The sequence below is a fragment of the Zootoca vivipara genome, chromosome 14, assembly GCF_963506605.1.
Source record: "Zootoca vivipara chromosome 14, rZooViv1.1, whole genome shotgun sequence".
Lineage (NCBI taxonomy): Eukaryota > Metazoa > Chordata > Lepidosauria > Squamata > Lacertidae > Zootoca > Zootoca vivipara.
The window spans coordinates 41503879-41518498 of NC_083289.1; the positions used below are offsets into that span (position 1 = coordinate 41503879).

Genomic DNA, 14620 nt, shown 5'->3' on the forward strand with positions numbered 1-14620 from the left:
CCACAAATAACCCAGAGATGCATTTTAAATAAAAGGACACATTCTACTCATGCAAAAACACCAGGCAGGCCCACAAATAACCCAGAGATGCATTTTAAATAAAAGGACACATTCTACTCATGTAAAAACATGCTGATTCCTGGACCGTTCGTGGGCTGGATTGAGAAGGTGATTGGGCCGCATCCGGCCCCCGGGCCTTAATTTGGGAACCCCTGTTATACAACATAGAAACAAGTTGATACAACATAAGATTGGCTGCTAATTAAGTACAAAAGAAAGACAAATAAAAAGTAGGCGATTATTAAGAAAAAGAAAGAAGCACATGGACATGCCTATAAATTCTCAGGCTTTCTTGTAACTGAAATGTGTCAGTATGCAGCTGGCTGCAGTTCATCCTGCAACAGCTCCCAGCAAGTTAAAATGAGGTAGTATCAGTATCAAACTTTATTTCGGTCCCAGGCCAGCATAAGACAGCCCTGTTTAGGGAAGCTTTTAATGTTTGATGGATTTCTGTATTTTAGAATTTCTGTTTTTTGGAAGCCGCCCAGAGTGGCTGGGGGAACCCGGCCAGATGGGCGGGGTATAAATAATAAATTATTATTATTATTATTATTATTAAGATAAAACATACGGATAAACTGAACACATAAAATTTAAAACATAAAACACTTAAGACTAGCAACTGAGTATGTAACATCTGGGTTTTCATCTTGAAGTAGCAGGGAGGTATAAAGTTGTCCTGTGCAACCTGGGAATTTGTGTAATGTAGGCAAAATGAACCTAGTGTGTATATCTGTAGTATTGGCTGTGAAAAAAGACATGTTTCCAGTTGCCCAGCACCACATGGGCATTTCCTCTCCTTGTACAGTGTCTTCCGAAATGGCCTTCCTGGATGGCTGAAGGCGAGCCAGAGGGAAAGCCCTTTGCTGTTTTGGAATTTTAAGGTTCGCTATATATGGCATCTGGGAGGCGAGATGTCTTCTGGTACATGTGAAAAGGATCTAGGAGTGTTGGTAGACCACAAACTTGACATGAGTCAGCAGTGTGACGCAGCAGCTGAAAAAGCCAATGCAATTCTGAGCTGCATCAATAGGAGTATAGCTTCTAGATCAAGGGAAGTAATAGTACCACTCTGGTCAGACCTCACCTGGAGTACTGTGTCCAGTTCTGGGCACCACAGTTCAAGAAGGATACTGACAAGCTGGAACGTGTCCAGAGGAGGGCAACCAAACTGGTCAAAGGCCTGGAAACAATGCCTTATGAGGAACGGCTTAGGGAGCTGTGTATGTTTAGCCTGGAGAAGAGAAGGTTAAGGGGTGATATGATAGCTATGTTCAAATATATAAAAGGATGTCATATAGAAGAGGGTGAAAGGTTGTTTTCTGCCGCTCCAGAGAAGCGGACACAGAGCAATGGATTCAAGCTACAAGAAATAAGATTCCACCTAAACATTAGGAAGAACTTCCTGACAGTAAGAGCTGTTCGACAGTGGAACTTGCTGCCAAGGAGTGTGGTGGAGTCTCCTTCTTTGGAGGTCTTTAAGCAGAGGCTTGACAGCCATCTGTCAGGAATGCTTTGATGGTGTTTCCTGCTTGGCAGGGGGTTGGACTGGATGGCCCTTGTGGTCTCTTCCAACTCTATGATTCTATGGTTTCACTGATTAAAATTTGGGGGGACCTGGCTAGATCTGCTTGACGTTCAGTATCTTCCAGGTGCTGCTTGATTTGGGGGGGCTTGTTCATACTCCATGTCAAATAGGATCTGTGGGGTGAAGTTGTCATTATGTTTGTCGCTACACATTTCCATGCTGTTTAGAAACCGTCCTTAATAGTTAAGGGAGCAAGGCCACACGGAAGGAAGGATAGTCTCAGCCAATAATTGAGTGTGGCAAGCCATACTCTGGGCTCGATTCTTACGAATCCAGTTTCGAGATGTATGGTAGCATTGGAGACGTGTTTAGGTACTTGTAGGGCTGATCTTAAGAATTTATATTAAATGAGATAAAAAGACCCTGCGCACACATTTGTGAAAATGAAGCTCCACTACACACAGTGGGGGTTGACTCAGAAGTAAACATGCGCAGGATTGCATGGCACTGAACTCTTCAGTCTGTTAAGTAACTTGGGCCATCTTTTCTTTTTCTTTTTTAAAAGCCTAAGCAAATCAGAATTAAGTTTTTCTTGGAAGAACATTTAGTTCAAAATGCCAGTGGTAATAAATCACCAAATACAGTTCCGGTATGAGTATATCAACTGCAGGGCTTATTATGCAATGAATAGAACAAAGCAAAGGCATGCCCAGGTGATGTTGTGGCATATTTCCACTGGAATTAGCATTTCCCACCTTCGCAGGGAAAGCAGCCCAAATACCCGCTTTTCTGCAACTGTTTTATCCCATGTATATTCAACCCTGCTTCCCAGGAGCTACATACAGGCAACCAATGTCTCACAACAACCAGTGGTGTCTGGTGCCTATTGAGACAGAAAGGGCAGAAGGCAGAGAGAGGTCAAAAGCAGAGCCAGTGAAGAACATTGCCAAGTCATCTGGCTCCAATTTGTTCCCACTGCTGGTGTTTGAAACGGTGTACACAGGATGTTAGCTGTGGCGGAATGGTGCCTGATGATGATTCTGGTTCATCATGGGTTAATCCCTCACTCCCATTCTAGACAAGTGTTCCCTGAGAGGCGGAGCTTGGGGGCATTCTAAATGGCAGTTGGGAGTTGGGGATTGACAGTTGGGAGTTAGGGAGTTGGTAGAGAGTAGAGTGTTAAAGAGGGATGCAGGAGCTGAGTGAAGAAAACTGTGTTAAATAAAAAGAAGATATGTGTTTTTAAGAACCAAAGAAACTCATGTTTATAAGTTAAATAATAAAGTTAAATGTGCTTAAACGTTCACTGACTCGGCAGTGTCTCAGTACCTTCAGAGGTGTGACAAAGAGGGGAGAACAAAGCTTTCCTGGGGAAGAGGAAACTGTTTGCTTTTTCTCCTGTCATACAAAGGGCTGGTTAGCGAAGCCGAAGGAGCCACATAGTTGCCTAAGGGAGAGGCACACTGTAGCAGTAGGGATCCCAGGGAGGGAGACCCCACTGGTGGCCATAGGTTTCGAATGCAGAGCCTGAGGTACTCTGGAGACAAGTCCAATTTGGACTCTGGAGGTTTTTTTCTCCTGTTTGTGGAGAAGCACAGGGAGAGCCTCTGAGGTTAAAGCAGTGAGGTGGGGGATCCATCACATTAGCCACATCCATATCTGTCCTGTACAGTAGTGTCTTGAGAAAACCTCCTGTTGTATGCATTGTCTCTCAAACCAGCTCCCATCCAATTTGAACATGCAAACCACACTCATTTTGCAATTAACCTCAGGCACATACATTTGAGGCAGCCATTGTGCATGCGCAGATGATGGCACTTGCACAGATAAGAGCTTCACTAAATAGAAGTTGTGTGGGGTAATGAAGGCAGAGGGAAATCAGACAGGCAGTGCTCATTAGGTGAAGACATCTCCACCATACCCTCCAACATTTCTTCGATAAAAATAGGGATGTCCCATTCCTTAATGATCATTTTACTATTTACACCCCACACACCTGACTGCCACTCTAGGCAGCTTCCAACACATAATAAAACATTAAACATCAAAAAGATGTTTATACAGAATTGCTTTCAGATGGCTCGGGGGTTGGTTACCTCCATACCCTCCAACATTTCTTCAATGAAAATAGAGACATCCTAAGGAAAAGTGGAACATTCTGGGATCAAATCAGAAACCGGGATGGATTCTTTAAATCAGGGACATTCCTGGAAAATAGGGACACTTGGAGGGTCTGCTCCACCCTTTCTGGTGTGTACAGCAGCGTGCAAATGTGTCTTGAAATGCAACAGGGGAGAATTCCCAGTGTTTTAAGCTGCTAAGACTTAAATCTATGTTGTGAAATCTGTGTTCTGTTCTGAGAAAAGCCACCTTCTGCTTGAACTAAAAAGTATCCCAGCTGAAGGAATGGAACTACCTGAAGCACAAGTAGGGCATGTTTTCTTCTGAAACGTTTAAGATAATGTTTTGTCGTTAACTTTGCTGCGGTAAATGCGCACTGCGTAGTCGACCTTCTTTAAGATAATGTTTTAGTTTCTTGTTGATTGTGTTGCTTTGAATGCAAAGTTTATACAGTATTTGACTTTCTTCAGTAATGTTTTATTCTGGATCGTTTTATCTGATGTCTTGATGCACGTAGGTTGCAAACCGCTTGGAGATTTATTTATTCCCCCCCCCCAAAAAAAATATATATAAAGCGGTATAGATTTCTTGGACTGGATCTTCCAGTTTCAATCTGAAGGCGCAATTAAGACTGGTTAGTCTCTGAAATATCGCAAAGCTCCTTTCCTTTCTGCAAAGCACATACAATAAGATTTAAAAATGCCAGCTCCATCCCGGCCAGGCACCCACGCTCTGAGATGCAGCTTCCGCCTGGGGCTGAAGTAGGCGGGGCTAACTGCTCGGCTCCTCCCCGCCCGATCAGCTCCGCTCTCGTTTCTTCTAGCCTGGCTCGGTACTCCACTCCACAACCTGGCGCTTGACAACACGGAGATCCCGGAAGTGAGGAGAAGGTCCGGTCAGAGGCGCAGCGGCTGCGGCGGGTCCTCGGAGAGTCGTCGTCATGTCTACGGCTATGAACTTCGGGGCGAAAAGCTTCAAGCCGAGGCCACCGGACAAAGGCGCTTTTCCTCTGGATCATTTCGGTGAGAAGCTCCCCCCCCCCCCCGCAACCATCTATCCCCTCGACTGCGCATGTCCGAGTCCTCCACCGACCATAGAGAGGACGTTGGGGGGGGGGGAAGAGAAAGTACGGCAGGCATTTCTGGCCTAAAAGCGAACTCCCAAGTGCAGTAAATAAGGGCGCTTGCCATAGATGCGCAAGGGATAGAGCGGTACCGCTGTGAGCCCATGGAAACGATAGGGGAACCTTTGACTATCCTGCTGTTGATGGACTATAACTCCCATCATCCTTCGTAGGGGCCATGCTGGCTAGGGCTGATGGGAGTTGGAGTCCCACAACACCTGGGGGGTGCATAAAAATGGAAGGGGGGGAAATCAATGATTTTTAAAGCTCCACCTCCAGCACAAGAATTGACACTGGGACCAGTAAGAGAGGCAGCAGAGCATTATTATTTTTATTTCTATTGCATTTTATTTATTTATCTTATTTCATAAAATTTATGCGCCACTTGATTGTATAAAACAGACAAACCTCGAAGCGGTCTACAAAAATATAAGCTGATAGAATCAAGAAAAAATATCCAAGCCTGTTTTAAAACATACAAAAGTATATCCATATCTATCTCCCATTTTTTTCCTGCAAGGAGCTCACGGTGACGTTTGTAATTAATTCTCCCCCTCTGTAAGGCATCATCTGCACTGTACATATAAAGCAATAGCATAAGAACAGGCTGCTAGATTGAGCCAATGCCACTATAGATTTAAAGCAGCATCATACCACTTAAATAGTCATGGCTTCCCCCATAGAATCCTGGTGTCCCCTCCCTCCCACCTACTGCATTACGTTCTCGTGCTGAGCCACAGCAGCCAGCCTGTCCTTTGAATAGGGCTATTGTTTTGTCCTACTCTTAATTCCATGTCTGTTTCTTTTCATGCCTCCTGTTTCAAAAAATGTGCTTTCCTTCTGTTGAACAGGTGAATGTACAGCTTTCAAAGAAAAATTCATGAAGTGTCTGAGGGAGAACAGCTTTGAGAACGCATTGTGCAGGCAGGAATCAAAGGAATATTTAGAATGCAGAATGGAGAGGCAAGTGCATTCTTAATTACAAAACTTCACTTAAGCTAATAGATGTTTGCTCTCAGTTTGCCAGAGACAATTTATGCTGGGCTGTCAGTGCACGGTGGATTTTTGGCTCCACAAACCACTGCTTCATTTTTGAAATCTGTAAAATTACAGTACTTGATTCCCCCTGCCCTTTTTTTTTTGCTGACAATGAGTCCACATCCACCCCATACATTTAAAGCAACCACTGCACATATATTTTCAAGCATATTTTTTGCATCCATAAGCTGGGAACCTTCCTTTAAAAGAAAGAAGGCCAACACCCTTAAGAATACAAATTCTTTGTCAGGGGATCCTCTGCAGTCCTGTAGAATCATGGAATATTCTGGGTTGTTTTTTTAAGGGGCACAAAATTACTCAGAAAACGAAATTGCTAAGCCTGCCAATTTCAAGTTTAATGTTTTCTAATTGTTTTTTGTTTGTTTGTTTGTTTGTTTAGACAACTTATGGCCAAAGAACCACTGGCAAAATTGGGATTTAAAGACCTAATAGAAGAAAAATCAGAAACCCAACCGGAGACATTGTGATGAAGAGAAAGAGAGAGAGAATCTTGACCTTCTCCTATAGAAAGGAGCAAATCTGCTGTGGTACATACTGTACATGGTACATTTCAGATACTATATTGTTATGAAGTGCTCCTTGGAAGAAGCTATTGCCATGGAGAAGATTTACAGTGCAATCCTGTACACTTAAGTCTCACTGAGTTTAATAGGGCTTACTCCCAAGCAAAGGGATCCGTTTGTTGCAATGCTATCCCCACCCAGTTGGTCCCAGTGAAGTCAGTGAGTTTTCCTTCTGAGGACATGTTAGTGTGGGGAAGGAAATATTCCTTGGATATTCAAATTTGCACTACAAGTTCCCAGTACTTGCTTTGTGAAAAGCTTTGTTTTGGAGATTCTGGAAGACAGACAAATTCAGCCCACCAGCCCTGGTTCTCTCCAGCACAGAACTCATTGCCCTGTGCACTGGGTTCAGCTTCTCTTCTTACAATTGGTATAAATAATAAATTATTACTATAAATTATTATTATTTGAGAGAAATGCTTCCTAGGATCTTAAGTGTACTTGCTTAGAAATAAGGTGTGCTGAAATTACGCATTGGGACTTGCATCCAAGTGAAAGGCCTCTAGGATAGGCATGCAAATAAATAATTTGTTTTTGAATTAGATTGTTTCTGATCATTTCATTCCTAAATCTAGGCCCCCCCCCACTCTCCATCTCTCAGTTTCAGTTTTGAAATTATTTTGTCCTAGACAAAATGCCCCTTTGTCCTAGACCCCAATGTTTTGGCAACACAGACTTAATTCATTCAAATGTAACTCTGTTGCCCCTTTCAGAAATGCATGTGCCTGTTTTGAGATTTTTGTTGTTGTTGCTGTCTTAAAAACAGAAAGAAAATGCAGTGTGTTCTAGTACATTGGTAAATGAGGCAATGAGAAATACAGGCCCCAATCCATGGCAAAGTGAGGCACATTTAAGCCCGTAATGCGCAGAAATGTAACTAATTGTGTGCTGAAATGTGGCCACGATACGCATGACTTTGAATGGGGTGTGTGATTGTTTTTAAGAGTTTGTTTGAGGAATAGCATACCCTTTGATTTGAAGGTGATTCTCCTGCTGTGCTGCCCAGCGTTCGAATTCTGCGTGGGGTGGGGAGACAGGAAGGACCTTAACTGAAACTTACAACCCACACATTGCCCTTTCCTTTGCAACTTGAAGCTGCCTTCGCAAGAGAAGCAGGACATCTTCCTTGTCATCTTCCTTGTCCCACCCACTTTGGCACCTCAGCTGATGCTGTCTGGGTTAACCCTAAGAACGCCTTAAGTAGGACCAGGCTGGATCAGGCCAATGGCCCGTCTAGTCCAGCATCCTGTCCTCACAGTGGCCAAACAGGCTCGTTGAAGAAGCAGGACTTGATCCCTCTCCCCTCCTGTGGTTTCCAGAAACCAGTGTTCTGATGCATTGCTCCCACCAACCGCAATAATCTCAAGAGCCAGTGTGGTGTACTGTTTAAGAGCGGTGGACTCGTAATCTGGTGAACCGGGTTTGCTTCCCCGCTCCTCCACATGTAGCTGCTGGGTGACGTTGGGCTAGTTACACTTCTCTGAAGTCTCTCAGCCTCACTCACCTCACAGAGTGTTTGTTGTGGGGGAGGAAGGGAAAGGAGATTGTTAACCGCTTTGAGACTCCTTAAGGGGAGTGAAAGGCGGGATATCAAGTCCAAACTCCTCCTCTTCCTCCTTCTTCAGATTACCAGAGGACCATTGAGTTGGAGAGGGGTGTCAGAAAGTCCAACCCTCTGCTCAATGCAGGAACGCCAGAGGTAGAGGAGCATCCTTGGCAGATGGCCTCCAACCAGATGGCCTCCACCTTTGGGGCTACCTGGTACCATTGTCAAAGATGCAATGTCTGCTTTGCATGCAGAGGGTCCCAGCTTCAAACCCCAGCAACTGCCAAGGAAGGCTGGGAGAGACCCCTCTCTGAAACCCTGGAGAGCCACTGTGATCAGTGTAGCTGATATTGAGCTAGACTGACCAGTGGCCTGATTCCATAAAAAGCAGCTTCCTATAAAACTAAGTTTTATTCAGTAGTAAGTGTGGGGATGTTTAGGGAGGCAGGAAAGGATATATTATTTTATTTTATTATATCCTTCCTAACTTGCGTCAGCAAGTTCTGTAACTTAGCAGAGTTGTTAAACAACCCCCCTTTTAAATTACACAGCAGTTATTTGAGCCTCACTATTTGGGATTCCTGGTAAGATCCCTTTTTATATCCCTCCTAAAAGAATAGACACGGCCATCTGATTAAAGGTAACATAAACCTAGTTTACTTACAACCATCCAGTTCACAATGAGATCCCTGAAGGCAGACTTAATTTACAGAACAACATATAACTATGTGAACTATCCCATAAGGGAAATAGTCTCAAGTGATTTGCCTCAGCAGTCACTTCTCCTAACTCTTAGGAACACAAAAATGGAGAACAAGAAGAGCAGAACATGGAGGCCGTGCGCTCCAAAGTGGCGCTGTGGGTTAAATCACAGAGTCTAGGGCTTGCTGATCAGAAGGTCGGTGGTTCGAATCCCTGCAACGGGGTGAGCTCCCGTTCCTCGGTCCCAGCTCCTGCCCACCTAGCAGTTCGAAAGCACATCAAAGTGCAAGTAGATAAATAGGGACCGCTCCGGCGGGAAGGTAAACGGCGTTTCCGTGCGCTGCTCTGGTTCGCCAGAAGCAGCTTAGTCATGCTGGCCACATGACCCAGAAGCTGTCTACGAACAAGCGCCGGCTCCCTCGGCCTATAGAGCGAGATGAGCGCCGCAACCCCAGAGTCGGACACGACTGGACCTGATGGTCAGGGGCCCCTTTACCTTTTTATCAATGTGTTGACAGTAATAATAGTACAACAAAACAAAACAATATAAAACCAAATTTACTGGAATAATAGCTGGGGTAGAGATAGGCTAGTAACCATTCAAACAACAAACATACCGGTACTACGGTGCCATGTGGCAAGTCAAGACCTGGAAATACTGTGAACACGGCATGGATAAAAGTACAATTATATCTAAACAAATTACATGCACAGTCAATGTTCTATAGACTGGATTAATGGACCGTTCAACAAGTAGCGTGAGTCCAAACACAGAACGGCAACCCCGTGCCGCCACAACGATGAGGGTAGCTCAAAGGAGAATATGAAAAATGTTCAAAGCCGCTTATCAAAGATGAACTAGATGGAATGTTCTTCAAAGGGTCTTGAGTTGGAAACACAAAAGCCGTGTACATGGATCAATCACGGGAAGGCGAATCAAAGCCAAGACCCTGATGGGAATAACGCAGGTGGGCGAAAGAAGACCTGTTTTCCGGATATATTACAGGTTTTGCTACACGCTTCATCAGTCCAAAGAGCCAATCATACAAAACAGTTTACTCAGGATAAAGAAGATATTCACACCCACATTAAGTCACATGCAAAGGGAGCTCAGGAGGAACTAGCAAGTTTTCTCCTGAGTGATACAAAGCATTCCCCAGCACGTGCCTTGTAGGAATGTTGTATTTGACTGCAATATGTTTTTACATCCCACAGTAAGAACTCCTGAAATGAATGGACCTAAGGCCCATTCTGCACCATACATTTAAAGAAATATCATATCACTTTGGCCTCACCCCAAAGAATCGTGGGAAGCATAGTTGGTTAAGAATGCCGAGAACCGTCATGTGAGTTAGCAAAAGCTTTCTGTGAAATGATTTATAATGAGTTGAAAGAAAATGTTGAAGATAACCTTTGTGAAAAAACCCAGAAGTTTTTCTTCTAGGTATAATTGGCGGAGAGGTACGCAATGAACGGGGGGGGGGGGCGGAACTGTTTATGTACGCTACTACGGCTTCCCGAATGATTTATACCCAAAGATGGAAAGAAGTAACAGTTCCAACATAACAGGACTAGCAGTTTAAATGGATGGAGTACGCAGAAATGGCGAAACTTACCAGAAGAATATAAACACATGCAGCAAGAGATAATTGAAGGGAAGGATGAAGGAAAATTGGTAAATAGGTTTGAATTGGATATGCAATAATAAAAATATATAAAGAAAGGAGGGGAGGGAAGTTGAGGGAAATGCAAATTAAATGTGTAAAGATTTTGTTTTTCTCGTTAAAAATGCTTGTAAAATGTGAAAATGAAATATATTTTTTAAATTTTGAGACCCCATTCCCTTCACAGAGCTGCAGTCCCCATAGTTCTCTGGGAAGTGGGGTTGATTACTGAGCTGTTCTGGGACTTGTAGCTCTGTGAGGGGGAAAAAGGGACGACTCTCAGCATTTTTAACAAACTACACTTCCTAGGATTTTTTGGGTGAAGCCACGGCTGTTTAAAGTGGCACGGCAGTGCTTTAAATTTATAGTGCAGATGGGCCTAATAGGTCTACTCTTAAGAAGCACAAGCATGTTCCCGTTGGCACCAATTGTCAAACTGCTCTTGTTGATAGGAAGTTCACCTTCATCTTTCCCTTCTGTAACTCGAGCCCCTTTGTGCTAGCTCTGCCCTCTGGGGCAGCAGAGAACAAGTCTTGCAGGAGGTCGATGCGATGGCCCTTCAGTTATTTAAAGAATGCGTGAAAAACATAAGAAGAGGCTGCTGGGTCAGGCCATTGGCCCATTCTGGTCTCGCAGTGGCCAACCAGGTGCCTTGGGGGCGGGGGGAAAGTCCGCAAGCAGGACCTGAACTCACAGCCCTCTCCCCTCCTATGGCTTCCAGCAACTGGTATTCAGAAGCATGACTGCCTTGCAACAGTGGAGACAGAGGATCGCCATCATGGTTAGTAGCCATTGATAGTCTATACCTCCATGAAATTGTCTGATCCTCTTTTATTTTTATTTTTTATTAGGTTTTACCATTTTATATTCACACAATTGTCATAAACACAATGAATTTTTTTTTTATTAATCCAAAGCCCGCCCACCCCTCCCTGGACTTCCCTCAACCTCCTTTTCTGGTTCTTTAATTATTTGCTGCTATAATTATTTTGTTTTACCTTAATTTCAAAATCTTTCACCTAAAGTTTATTATATTCTTATCATCTTTATACCATTTCTTTTCAAATTACATCTTACGCTTTTCCCCAATCATTGCTCCTCAACTTATATACATTTTCCTTAATTGTAAGTGCTTATTCAAACCCTGCTAGTGAGTCTATTTCTTTACAATATTTCTGTAAATACATCATAAACGGCTCCCAATCCTTTTAAAAGTCTTTATTGTCCTTGTCTCTGAGTTTTCCCGTAAGCTTTGCCATTTCGGCGTATTCCATAAGTTTCGCTTGCCATTCTTCTTTCGTTGGTCTCTTGTCATCTTTCCATTTTGGGGCTAATAAAATCCTAGCTGCTGTTGTAGCATACATAAATAATTTCTTCCGCTCTTTTGACAAGTCCTGTCCTGTAAATGCCTAATAAAAAAGCTTCTGGTTGTTTTAAACAAATGTTATCTTAAACATCTTTTTCATTTCATTGTAAATCATATCCCAATAGTTTTTTTATTGCTTTACAATTCCACCACATATGATAAAACATTCCCTCTTTCTCTTTGTACTTCCAGCACTTGTTAGAACTTGTTCTATACATTTTTGCCAATTTAACAGGATTCATATACCATCTGTCTGATCCTCTTTTAAAGCCATTGAAGTTGGTGGGTATCCCTGTGTATTGTGGGTACTAATTCCATAGTTCAACTCTGAACTATCTTTTACCTATCCTGAACTTCTCAATGTTCAGCTTCATTGGGTGCCCAGTGCTTCGAGAGAGGGAGAAAATATTTTCTCCACTTTTTCCTTGCCATGAATGATTTTATGAATCATTCTCGCCTTTTCTCTAAACTAAGAAGTCCCCTTGCGCCATCCCTAAGGTCATTTTGTTTGCTCTTTTCTCCTGAACCTTTTCTAACTACCATTTTTGAGGGGAGCGCGATCGTTTCAGATTAATAACGTAATGCAAGCGATAGTGTGGTTTCGTTGCCGAAACGGGTTTTGTGCTAAAACAGAGGGAGGTACATCCCTCCCTTCTCCGAAGAATGCTGTGAAAGTATGAAAACAATCTCCAGTACCTTCCAAGAAGATAAATGGCATTTCTTGCCTCTGTGCTGTCTCAGTATTATGAAGAGAATCTGCTCAAGGCTATGAATGGAAGCCACTTACTGGCAGTGCCTGCAATTGACGAACAATGGTGGCCTTTCTTAACAGGGTGCCTGCTTGATGTTTATCCTGTGTATTAAATGGAAGGAAGCATCTAATCTGAGGGCCCAGGTAAGTCACTGGGGTGGGGGAGAGATACATTAGCTCCAGCATTTGTAAGATAAAGCACAAGGACAAATGTGGGGGGGAAATGTTTCATGGAAGGATCAATGTTTGCTTCTCGAAGGGCTGGTGTTGCGCTTTGCTGCTTGGGAAGCGATTGCCCATTTTGCACATCCTGCAAACCATTTGTTCAGCACCAGCTCCCCCAAACTTCTTCTTCTTGTTCAGTCATTTAGTCGTGTCCGACTCTTCGTGACCCCATGGACCAGAGCATGCCAGGCACTCCTGTCTTCCACTGCCTCCCGCAGTTTGGTCAGACTCATGTTCGTCTTTTCCAGGGAGTCCTCTCTTCTCATGAGTTGGCCAAAGTATTGGAACCTCAGCTTCAGGATCTGTCCTTCCAGTGAGCACTCAGGGCTAATTTCCTTCAGAATGGATAGGTTTGATCTTCTTGCAGTCCATGGGACTCTCAAGAGTCTCCTCCAGCACCATAATTCAAAAGCATCAATTCTTTGGCGGTCAGCCTTCTATATGGTCCAGCTCTCACTGGTACCCCCAAACCGGAGCCCCCCAAATGTTGTTGCATTACAATTCCCATTATCCCTGACCGTTGTCCTTGCGGGCTGGGTCCAAGAAGAGGAGCAGGCTGGATCAGGCCAATGGCCCATCTAGCCTGATCTCACAGTGGCCGCCCAGATGCCTGCAGGAAACCCACAGGCAGGACCCCAACACAAGACCCCTCTCCCCACTTGGGACTCTGTGTTATATTCAGAGCCATGCTGCCTCCTCTGATAGTGGAGAGAGAACGTAGCCATGGTGGCTCATAGCCTTTGATAGCCTTTACCTCTCTTTCAAATCAGAACCAGTGAAGGCTGTGAAGGTCCTGTGTGAGTGCTTGGAGGCGGTTGGAGGATGGATGGTGGCTAACAGATTGAGGTTGAATCCCGATGAGACAGAAGTACTGTTTGTGGGGGACAGGAGGCGGGCAGGTGTGGAGGACTCCCTGGTCCTGAATGGGGTAACTGTGCCCCTGAAGGACCAGGTGCACAGCCTGGGAGTCATTTTGGACTCACAGCTGTCCATGGAGGCGCAGGTCAATTCTGTGTCCAGGGCAGCTGTTTATCAGCTCCATCTGGGACGCAGGCTGAGACCCTACCTGCCCGTGGACTGTCTTGCCAGAGTAGTGCATGCTCTAGTTATCTCTCGCTTGGACTACTGCAATGCGCTCTACGTGGGGCTACCTTTGAAGGTGACCCGGAAACTACAACTAACCCAGAATGCGGCAGCTAGACTGGTGACTGGGAGCGGCCGCCGAGACCACATAACACCGGTCCTGAAAGACCTACATTGGCTCCCAGTACGTTTCCGAGCACAATTCAAAGTGTTGGTGCTGACCTTTAAAGCCCTAAATGGCCTCGGTCCAGTATACCTGAAGGAGTGTCTCCTCCCCCATCATTCTGCCCAGACACTGAGGTCTAGCGCCGAGGGCCTTCTGGCGGTTCCCTCACTACGAGAAGCTAAGTTACAGGGAACCAGGCAGAGGGCCTTCTCGGTAGTGGCACCCACCCTGTGGAATGCCCTCCCTCCAGAGGTCAAAGAGAATAACAATTACCAGACCTTTAGAAGGCATCTCAAGGCAGCCCTGTTTAGGGAAGCTTTTAATGTTTGGTGGATTTCTGTATTTTAATATTTTGTTGGAAGCCGCCCAGAGTGGCCGGGGGAACCCGGCCAGATGGGCGGGGTATAAATAATAAATTATTATTATTATTATTATTATTATTATTATTATTATTATTATTATTATTATCCTCTAGGAATTTGGCCAATCCTATTTCAAAGCCATCCAAGATGCCAGTCATAACTGCCTCCTTTTGGGGGCAAATTCCATCATTTTTAACTGCACCCTCAAAACTGATGTTTTTTTTTTTAAGCACACAACCCTTTATTGCCTCTAATGAGGAAAGAGAGACTCCTAATAGGATTACGATTGTGCTGCAAAAGA

At 44.3% G+C, this 14620-nt stretch overlaps 1 protein-coding gene across 1 annotated transcript; it reads left to right on the forward strand.

The window, feature by feature from the left end:
- The first annotated feature begins 4554 nt into the window (after positions 1-4554).
- On the forward strand, positions 4555-6998 carry LOC118092821 (cytochrome c oxidase assembly protein COX19). Its single transcript, XM_035131407.2, has 3 exons — positions 4555-4731; positions 5684-5795; positions 6271-6998. Exons 1-3 carry the CDS (start codon positions 4650-4652, stop codon positions 6356-6358), a joined length of 282 nt encoding a protein of 93 aa, XP_034987298.1. The 5' UTR covers positions 4555-4649; the 3' UTR covers positions 6359-6998.
- Positions 6999-14620: the final 7622 nt, after the last annotated feature.

Bases quoted from the DNA above. Each gene is read 5' to 3' on its own strand.
- LOC118092821 (XM_035131407.2), top strand. From the start codon at position 4,650: ATGTCTACGGCTATGAACTTCGGGGCGAAAAGCTTCAAGCCGAGGCCA. The intron at 4,732-5,683 runs GTGAGAAGCTCC...TCTGTTGAACAG, and splicing joins TTTTCCTCTGGATCATTTCG to GTGAATGTACAGCTTTCAAA. The intron at 5,796-6,270 runs GCAAGTGCATTC...TTGTTTGTTTAG, and splicing joins TTAGAATGCAGAATGGAGAG to ACAACTTATGGCCAAAGAAC.